This window comes from Trachypithecus francoisi, unplaced genomic scaffold (genome assembly GCF_009764315.1).
Source record: "Trachypithecus francoisi isolate TF-2019V2 unplaced genomic scaffold, Tfra_2.0 Lachesis_group6, whole genome shotgun sequence".
NCBI lineage: Eukaryota > Metazoa > Chordata > Mammalia > Primates > Cercopithecidae > Trachypithecus > Trachypithecus francoisi.
Genome location: NW_022681471.1, coordinates 40,927,474 through 40,937,650, shown reverse-complemented (window position 1 = coordinate 40,937,650; position 10,177 = coordinate 40,927,474). Strand labels below are relative to the sequence as shown.

Here is a 10,177-nt window from a genome sequence, read left to right as displayed (position 1 = left end):
TCTTGGAACCTCTTCTGGAGCATTTCCATTGTAAATTTTGTATATGATGGCCTGGCTTTGGAATTCCCACTATTGTTGGTCATTTATCATGTCTTCCTGGAAACTCGAATTTAATATTATGTTAAATAAGGCTTATTTTTTCTAATTAGGTAAGAAAAGTTCAATTATCCATGGTGAAACCGCTGGTTAGATTCACATAGCCTCATCGTCTATTGATATCTACCAATTTGAAGCAACAACATTAAGATTTGTTGCCTCTTTTCCTTTCTCCGCCATCGTGGTGTGTTCTTGCCTCCACTTCTCGCCATGTCTTCTCACAAGACTTTCAGGATTAAGCGATTCCTGGCCAAGAAACAAAAGCAAAATCGTCCCATTCCCCAGTGGATTCGGATGAAAACTGGAAATAAAATAAGGTACAACTCCAAAAGGAGACATTGGAGAAGAACCAAGCTGGGTCTATATGGAATTGCACATGAGATGGCACATATATTTGTACTGTCTGAAGGTCACGATCACATTACCATATCAAACTGAAAATGTCACCACTCTCTGGAGAGTTTGACGTATTTTCCTTTCTGAATCTATTACGAATGCGTTGGTTGGCTGGGTTCAGTAATAAATATGTGAGGCCTTTCATTTCAAAAAAAAAAAAAAAAAAGATTTGTTGAGCATCTGTAGTATATGCTTTAGAGATATTTTCTCATCTAACCCCCCTTTTATAATTTTCCCTCTTTTATAGGTGAAAACTGAGTCTCAGAGAAAATAATTGACCTTCTTAAGGTAATCTAGAAAATATAGATCAAAGCTAAGGTGAAAACCCAGGTCATTATGATTTCTAAGTCCCTCATCTTTCTACTACACTGTGATCTTTGAACTTTTTCATCCAAAAATCCCAAATGGCAGAGGAGAGTCAGCACGTATCCTGGGGAAGTCTGGGTGACCCAAAAAGGCCCTACTACAAGTGCAAAATTTCTCTGAAATCTCATGCTTGATCATAAAAATGCATAAATTTGTATTCTATTCTATGTGTTTATTATCATATAAACTATGTTTAAAATTATCACTTAAACTATCTATGTTCTCCTTGTCTAAATATTCAAGTAAATTTAATCATCTAGGAAAATACACTATGTTTATCCTGTACTTTCTTGAGCATACTACTCTAGTTTGAGAAACGCCAGCATATTCCTCAGTTTGAGAAAGAAGGTACTGGAATACGCTGGTAAGGCAAGGATTTCAAGGACAGCCTCAACTCATTTTAACCACTGGAATGAGGGAAATGCAAAGACATAGTATGCGAGAATTGTTAAGGAGAATTTGGGAATAAAGTGAAAATCATTGCAGTAATTTCTTAAAGATTGGCATGATACTATAACTAATACTATTGTGATTATTGATACCATAATAAAAATTGTTTACGATCATGTGTTGTTGGATGAACAATGCACTAATATGGTATAATATTAGAGAAGTAACATGGGGACATTCAGCTGTTTCTAACCTGGAGGCCATGGAGCACAGAAATTTTATCCCTATTTCTGCTGAGGAAGGGGAAGGTCTGTAGCTTCCTTAGACTCTCAAAGGAATCCAAGATCCACAAAGGTTGAGAACACTGCTACAGAGAAAAGAGCAGAGATTTTGGGATCACATGGCCTTGTTTTCCAGTGCTGGCTCTAGGCTTACTAAACTACATGATACACTTTCTCTCTAAGTCTCAGGTTCCCCATTTGTAAAATGAGGATCATAATACCCAAATCACAGGGCTGTTGTGAGGATTAAATTAAGTTCTTTATGTTAAATGTTTAATATAGAGTAGGCACTCAAGAAATGTTAATCTCCTTCCTACTACCACAATATATAAAAGATGATAAGGGCCTTTGACTACAAATGGATGAATAACTTATAGTGGAATATATACCCTGGCTAGATATGACTACTTAGAAAATGTTCTACTTTAATCTTAGAACCCCAACCAAAAACTCAGGCTGATGTTAATTTCCACAAAATATTTAAATCAAATGTATTAAGTTGGTGCCTAAAAAATCCTTTTCAAACCTAGAAATATACACATGCAAACATTCTGTTTGTAAAGATGGAATTATTTAAGCACTATCACATCCTGGAATGTTGGTTTCAATTCTAAGCAGGATGAAAAACCTCTTGAATTTAGCTAGAGATTTGATCCTCTTAAATGACATATGAAGCAGCTTTTATAAAGATAGGGAGCCTCAGCTAGTCTTACAGATTTATGAGAAGCCTCGAAGGGGTTAAAGTAGAAAGCTTATACAAACTTTGCTTCTCAGCCTCTCTTATCTCCTCCCTCTCCACATCGCTGAGACAGAGCAGAGCTGAATCACTACCTTTCCCGCATACTCTAAACTGTTGCCTGCGAAAGAGAAACTGGGGACTTAGACTATTCAGGCTGCTTTCATTCAAATGTTCCAGAGGGCACACACACATCCAAACAGACTTCTCTTTGCTTTTCAGAGCTTATAAGGAGCAGGCATCTGAAGCTGCACTCTGAAGCTGTAAGTGGTAACTGGCATTTTAAGTAACATTTTAAGTAATAGAAGGTGTTTTTCTGTTTTTCTGCAAAGGGATTACTCTTTAGGAAGATGAAAGAGAAACCATACTTTGCATGAACATAGTCCTGCTTCTTTGGCAAAACAAGGCTTTCATTCTATTTTCCAGCTGTTCCAGGGATGTTCCTGAACAAGTTACCTGTTGGTGAAAGCTTCAAAAGGGATACTTAAGTGACCAATCCTATTCATACTGTGGGCCAGGAGAGGTAAGAGATATTTGGAAATATGATGTTATTCCCGGTGAAGTGAGAGGCATTATTTTATTTATCGGCAGGTGTGACAAATAGGCACCATCTGCTGCAGAAGATACAGCAACTCCTACTTGAGCAAGCGTATTACTTAATGGCTCCAGCCACTGAAGAAGCATTTGCTGCTGGAATCGTTTTTTCATAGGGTGATGTGGAACTAGATACACTTATCTCTCTTAGTTTTTTCTCCCCAGCTAGGAAGATAAATATAAATAGAATGTATTAACTCTTAAAAGCTGATAGCAGTTGATAGTTTTGAATTTCTTTTCTGAATTGTTCCACTGAACATTTTCCTTAACTACTTGGTGAGATTTCAGTTCTGGAATTATATAGGCAGGTGTCATGCAGAAAAATGTAAAATTACCAGTGGGGTGTTTCCAGAACCTTATCATGTTAAAGAAAATAAAAGTAACTACTAGGAGCACCCTGAGAACCAAATAGAGATCAGGGTACTCTTATTTTATATCTCCAGCACCTAAAAATGTGTCTGGAACTTGATTGGCACTCAATAAATGTTTACCAAAGAAATGTTAATCTGATTTTGGAGACCTGTGCAGAACTTGGTTGCTCTTGTTACAAATAAGTTTCACTCAAGGAATCCCTCTCAGGCTTGATTGATGCAAACAGCTATTCCCTTATCATTCTGGGGAGCAAAATTCATGATCTAGGAGTGTATGTTATTTTGCTCCTGTGAGGTTATATATACTATGCTGATGTCAAAAATTAGTGAGAACTTGACATTTCAATGTTTATACTAAAAACAGAAGACTTTTTTATTACTAAGATTTTATTTACCAATGAATGACAAAATATGCAATCAGAAAACCAAAGGTGCATTTATGTCACTTTTGAGTATTTTGATTTACATTAGAATTGAAGTAAACCAGAGGTACAAGTTAATATTGGACATTGGCCAGTTATTAAACATTTTCTCTTTTCCCTTTCCCCCAAACTTCTCGTCCTCTTTTTTTCCTCCATTCTTTCTCAATATTACCTCCTTCCCTTCCTTCTCCCCCCTCATAATCACTCATTTCCTGCCCCATCTTGTCTCCATCCCACATCCCTCATGGTCTTTACTCATTTCTCACATTTCTTTCTTTTCCTCCTCTCTCCCTTCCCTCTTCCTCTATCTTCCTTTCTTTCTTTCCCGAATTCCTTACCCCCTTTTCCATTCCTCACCCTCCTCCTTGTCCCTCAACAGCTTTCAATCACTTTTACAAAGGCTAGAAACTGATTTTTATTGTATGAGCTTTCCAGAAAGAACTGCAGGATACTAAAATAATTCTTTCCACAAAAAATCGTATCCTTCAGAATTAATAGAATTTGAATTCCTTTTGAAATTGCATGGTTGTTTTTCTTTCCAAATGGTGCAGAGCTTTTAACAGAGCAATCATATTATCTGTGCAACTCATTAATTAGTTAGCAAAGAGAGCCATGACAATCCTGTTTGAAAAGATTTTATGAGAAGTAGTCACAGATATAGGACCAGAGTAACAAAAAAGAGGATTTCCCAATATCTAACATTGCATTTATTCATTTCAAAGTCCTTAATGGATTTAAAGAATTAAATTGATAAACCTCCCTGAATTGACCAGACTGTTTGGTCTCCTGAACACTATAGAGGCTTTAAGAAATATGTGATTAGTTAGTTTTCCAAACTTTCAAAGGAAATGTTTAAAGAAATTGACAACTGTAGCTGAGATCATTGTTCTCTAAGCTTCTCCAAGCTTCATAGAATTCTAATAAATATTGAATAAGTTTTCAGACCTAAGGAAGATTCAGGGTCAGTTGCATAGGAGGCAGAAAATGAACTATCAATTGTTATTGAAAATTATCTGTAGACACAATTGAACTTTCTAAAACTTAAATTTAAAATTTAACCCATCCCATATAGTTTTCCTTTAAAATCTTGTAAGTGAAATAGCACTTCATCAACAGAGTTTCTAACAAGGTGATAATTTCTTAAATCTAGGTTATAATCTGGAATTATTCTCCAATAAGAAATTGAACAGTGGAGGAAAGGAATAAAAAGAAAAGAGAAATTTATGTTCTTCTCCAAGCTATATTAGCAATCAGATCAGAGATAAGACCATGCTTCTCTTTGAGCTCTAAATATTAGGTACATTTCTTCATCACACCCATGCATTTATTCAATAATTCTTGAGCAGCTACTGCAAGCAAAGCTGTATAAGGGATAGACTGCTGAAAATGATCCTCAAGAATTTTGTAAACTAGAATTTAGAAGAAAACATATCAAATAGATATCTGCAATATTTGTCAAATTTAATTCCTCTAGGAGAAATACAAAGCATTGTGGAAATTAGGGTTAGGGTGGAAAGTCAAGATCAGCTTCATGAACTGAATCTTAAAGAATTGTATTATTTCCTCACCCAGAGATGTGTGAAGATAGAAGGAACTGGTCAAACAAAAATATGGAAGCAGGAAGTAGGTAAGAGTGAACATTACAGTTTTATTGGAAAACGGGTAATGTAAGGAATTAAGGTAAGCCAGGGCCAGAGCATTGACAGCCTTAAATGTCAAGCTAAGGAGAATGGAGTAAAATCCAAAGGCCACATGCGGACTGCCAACATTTTATTTCTTTTTCCTTTTTCATTCCACTAGTTATAAATAAATCATATAGTAATAAAATATAGAATAAAATAGCAAGTTGAAGATTACACACAGTTTGGTATTTTTTTTATAAAGTTCAAAACAATAATACTAACATTGTTTAGGCATAGGGGTGTGTGTGTGTGTGTGTGTGTGTGTAAATAAAAGGAAGGTAATGAGTCACAAATTTCAGAATATTGGTTATTGGTTATTTCTGGAGAAGGATAGGTAAGAGGATGAGATGGGAAGAGCATAGGTAGATGTCATGTAAATTATTAGCTATTCTCAATCTTAAAGTTGGTAGATGTTTGCCCATAGATGTCCGTCCATGGGTGTTCAATATATTATTAATAAGTGAATAAAAAAGTGCTCAAATTTACTAATGATGACAATGTGCCATAAACCAAGGAGTATGACTTACCTGATTCTGTGTACTTGGGGTTCAAAGGGAGTATAAAGATACTATGATAGTATAGAGGTTTCTCCCACTTGGCTTGCACTAGCAGTGAGTGTTTGTTTTTCCTTACCCTTCTTTTCTGGAAGGCAGGTAAAAAAGTAACTTAGGAGATACATGGATGAAAAATCCATTAAGCTCTTATCTCTAGATTACTACCATTCTTAAGAAAAGGAGCTGCTGGGAGAAGTGGTGAGGAGGAAGGCCAATCAGACTGACAACCTATATGTGAAGCACTTTGAATATGTAGTGAAGCAGTTGAGCTGTGTGGGCTGTCTGGGACTGTTAGAGTCCTGATTTGAAGTGCTCTGTTCTATTTGTAGACTGATGTTTTTCAGCCCTGGCTGCATATCAAAATCACCTGTGGAGCTTTTAAGCAATACAGATGTTCATGCCCCATACAGAGCTACTGAATCAGAAACCCTAAAGAAAAGACCCAGTTATATATATTTTCAAAAAGCATACTAAGTAATGCTAAAGTACAGCAAGGACTGAAAAACATTCCCTGAAGAATGTGCTTAGAAACAAGTAGGTAACTTGTTTCAAACATTGATTCCAGGATACTGTCCCCAGAGATTCTAATCTAAGAAACAAGGGAAAGCTCTGGGAAAGGGTCCATGTTTTTATTCATAATAACACCCTGTAGGTGATTCTGGGGAAGGGACTTCCCTTGACCACTCTGAGAACATTACCCCAAAGGTTCCAAAACACTAGGGCTTCAGGTGATTACTCCATGTATTTGCTTCCTAAAACTGCCATTAAAAATTATATAAGCTAGGTGGCTTAAAATAACAGAAATTTATTCTTTCAGGCCTGGACTATAGAAGTCTGGAATCATGGTATCAGTAGGGCCATGCACTCTCTGAAATCTGTAGGGTAGACTCCTTCCTTGCCACTTCGAGCCTCTGTTATTTGCTGGCAATCTTCAGCATTCCTTGGCTGGTAGATAAATCACTCTAATCTCTGCCTCTATCTTCTCCTTGTATGCCTCTGTGTTCTCCTCTTCTTGTGAGGACACCAGTCATTAGATTAGGGCCAACCTAATATATTGACTTGATTACATCTGCAAGGTCTTATTTCCAAATAAGGTTACATTCACAGTTGCTGGGGGTTAGGACTTCACCATTTTTGGGGGGATGACACTATTCAACCCATAACATTGTTTTAAATGCTTTTAAAAGTAGAGCCTCCAAACAACCAATAAGATAGATTAGCTGTATTCTTTAGCTGGGCTATCTAGAGAGAAAAAAACAATAATTAACTCTCAAAGCTCAGTATGCAAAGAAACACTTGAAAAGCTTGTGTTTAGTATGCATATTCCTGGGCCTTGATCCCAGCTAATCAAAAATCAAAATAGCTGTACTTGCAAGGACAGAAAAATGTTTCCTAGACCACTGCTCCAAATACAGTGGAAAGATATTCTCTCTCTCTCTCTCTCTGCTCTTGTTTCTTATGAACCAAGTGTGGGCAATAGGAACAGTAAGTAGGTAGACTAAGAAAAATATGGATTATGGAAAGTATAGTAACGTGGGCTAGGGAATACAAACTTTAAGCTGAAGTGTTCTCAGGCTGGGGGCAACATTCAAGATGATAGGAAAAATAATGTGACTGTTGGAGCTAGTTCTACGAACTCTCCTTGGGTATGTTAACAACAGACAGAACTAGGCTACACCGTTAGCAATCTACTATGGCACATAGAAGTGTGACAGGTGATGGTTGTTTATATTGTTTATTTTAGCCACCCACATTCAAAATTCACGTTTAGAATGGTAAGTTAAATCATTTTGGAAGACTTCAGCAGTAAATAGTTGACCCTATTTACACAGTGGAATGTTTTTGCCAATAAAAAGAAAGTTCTAGCTTTACCAATGATAAAGCATGCAATGCACTTATTTGCTCAGAATAGGCATACTCTCTCGATTCCTCTGGTGTACAACTATTGGGGGGAAATGTCTATTTCCACCCTACCGATCTAAATGAGAGCGATAGACCAAAAACAAAATTAGGGGAAGCCTGCATTCCTGAACATTCCCCTGATTCATTAAAGTAACAATTGTCACTGGGATCTGGAGATTGAAAAACAATTCCTTAAAATTAGGATTCCTTTGTTTCAGTGCTAGGCTTTCCTGGTTCAACTAGATCAATGGTTCTTAGTCCTGGCTGCACTTTGAAGTTACTTGGAAAAGACTTTATTGCTTTTCTTCTGTCTCTCTTATTTAGATATGTGGGGTAAAATAGACATTTTTCCCCAATGTTTGTAGACCCAGAAGGAATTGAGAGGGTGTGCCTATTCCAAGCAAATAAATGCATCCTTCATCATTGGTAAAGATAGAACCTTCTTTTTGTTGGCAAAAGCATTCCACCATGTAAATAGGGTCAACTATTTACTGCTGAAGTCTTCCAAAATGATTTAACTTGGCATTCTAAACATGAACTTTGAATATGGGTGGCTATTTTCTTTTTAAATAGTAGTGCTTGGGTCCCATCCCAGACCAATAAAGTCTGAATCTCTAGAGTGGTGCCCAGGCCCCTACTGTGGAGATTATCATTCAGGAAGTCTAGATTTGGGCCAGGATCTGTATATTAATAAGTACCCCCAAGTAAATCTTATGATCAGTTGGTTTAGAAAACATTGTTCTAATCTAGGTTAGTTATTAGCTGCCGTTTAGTGATCTGATTTTTTTTCTTTAACCTTTTAAAAGCTATCTTCTACACAGAAGAAAAAGCATTCTAAAATTAGTTTGCATATAGTAAACCATTTTGCAATTTATCATTTATTTTTATTTCAAAATACATTGCCATTTGTTTTTCTTAGAGATAACAGAATCTTTATTTTTGTTTTTAATTTTCAGGAAAATCAATATCTGTTGAAGAATCTGAAAAGCCAAATCTCCTGAGCCTGGGCCTACTGCTGTCAGCGTCTCTGAGACCTCTCTCACCTGAGAATTACCAGGTCTCACAACACTTTCTGTCCAGCCTACAGTGAGGGATGTCAACAAAGCTACAGAAAACTCACATTTTCTAGACTTACAAGCTGGGCAGCTGGGCAGGAACCTTATAATCTCCATCCTTAGGGAAGGTTCAGAAATATAGACAAACGGGATGAAAACTCAGATATGCTGAGCCTGATATATACAAAAGCCTTCAGATAGTTTCCTCAAGGAAGAGCCCAATTAGGTCCACATAATTAGTCCACACATCTAGATTAGGTATAGACAAAACGAGCCCTTTCTCCAAAACAGAGCAAAAGACTGACATAATACTGTAAAAGATTCTTGTTCTAATAACAGTATTATAAAGCAGTTTCACCCATATTTATTTTAATCAGTATAAAAGTAGGAGTGTGGAAAATAAAACATTACTTATATTTTTGAAAATTGATTAAGAAGCTCTGATAAAACCTATTGGAGGGGTGATTGCTGTGCTGAAGGATAGAGAGGGTATCTCAATTGTCAAATCATAGCATCACCATTTTCTGCTTGTGTGCTATTACCTTAGCTCTGAGAGTGATTTGTTTTTATCGGATTGTTAGAACACGTCCAGTAGATTTAGAGACAGTCTAAGTGACTGTGTAATGCCTCAAGGGCAATAGAAATCAAAGAGAAACACATACCAACTCAAGTCTTGAGTGATGATGGAGGCTCATTTTAAATACCATGGAAATCTCACTGGGCGTGCCCATTTTCCCACTCTGGCAACAGAGGTTGATACCTCTTCAGACAAATATTCCAACCTGTACATGTATGTGGGCTTATTCCTGAGCCTCCTGGCCATTCTCCTCATCCTGCTCTTCACAATGCTCCTTCGGCTCAAACATGTCATCTCGCCATCAACTCGGACAGCACAGAAAGTGTTCCTCAGTTCACAGATGTAGAGATGCAGAGTCGAATCCCCACTCCTTAAAGCCAGGATGAAGGTGAGCTTTAGTGGATCTGGGTAAACCCTTATATATGGATGTCCAGGAGAGCTTGCTTTCTTGCATGAAGCTTCCCATGTAGGGAATCCACAAGTTGTTCATTTAACAACAAGCTGTTCATGTTTTCTTTGTGTTATTCTTCATCTTTACTCTGCTTGTGGGCTATCTAAAACGTTTAAGACTCACTCTGAAAGGAATATAGGAAATGACAGCTGGTTGGGAGGGCTGGTTTCCATAGTAACCAAACAGTGCATGGGCCTTGCACAAACCTCAGACCACAGAATTTCATACGCAGTGGTTGTAAGAAACACAGGGTCCCTGGAAGCTCCAAAAACAAGATTTGCTTTTGAAAGGGTTGATCCTTCAA

At 37.1% G+C, this 10,177-nt stretch overlaps 2 protein-coding genes across 2 annotated transcripts; both read left to right on the top strand.

Moving 5' to 3' along the window:
• Positions 1-237: 237 nt before the first annotated feature.
• On the top strand, positions 238-2,118 carry LOC117077891 (60S ribosomal protein L39-like). The gene is made up of 2 exons (XM_033201452.1): positions 238-538; positions 2,108-2,118. The coding sequence occupies exon 1, from the start codon at positions 307-309 to the stop codon at positions 532-534; it is 228 nt and encodes a 75-aa protein (XP_033057343.1). The 5' UTR covers positions 238-306; the 3' UTR covers positions 535-538; positions 2,108-2,118.
• A 262-nt stretch (positions 2,119-2,380) lies between these two features.
• On the top strand, positions 2,381-9,797 carry SERTM2 (serine rich and transmembrane domain containing 2). The gene is given in 5 exon segments (XM_033201451.1): positions 2,381-2,528; positions 2,692-2,788; positions 5,225-5,279; positions 8,747-9,721; positions 9,724-9,797. Coding segments are annotated over 2 exon segments (270 nt in total). The 5' UTR covers positions 2,381-2,528; positions 2,692-2,788; positions 5,225-5,279; positions 8,747-9,525.
• Positions 9,798-10,177: the final 380 nt, after the last annotated feature.

Excerpts from the sequence above, each read along its gene's own strand:
- LOC117077891 (XM_033201452.1), top strand. The coding sequence starts at position 307 with ATGTCTTCTCACAAGACTTTCAGGATTAAGCGATTCCTGGCCAAGAAA.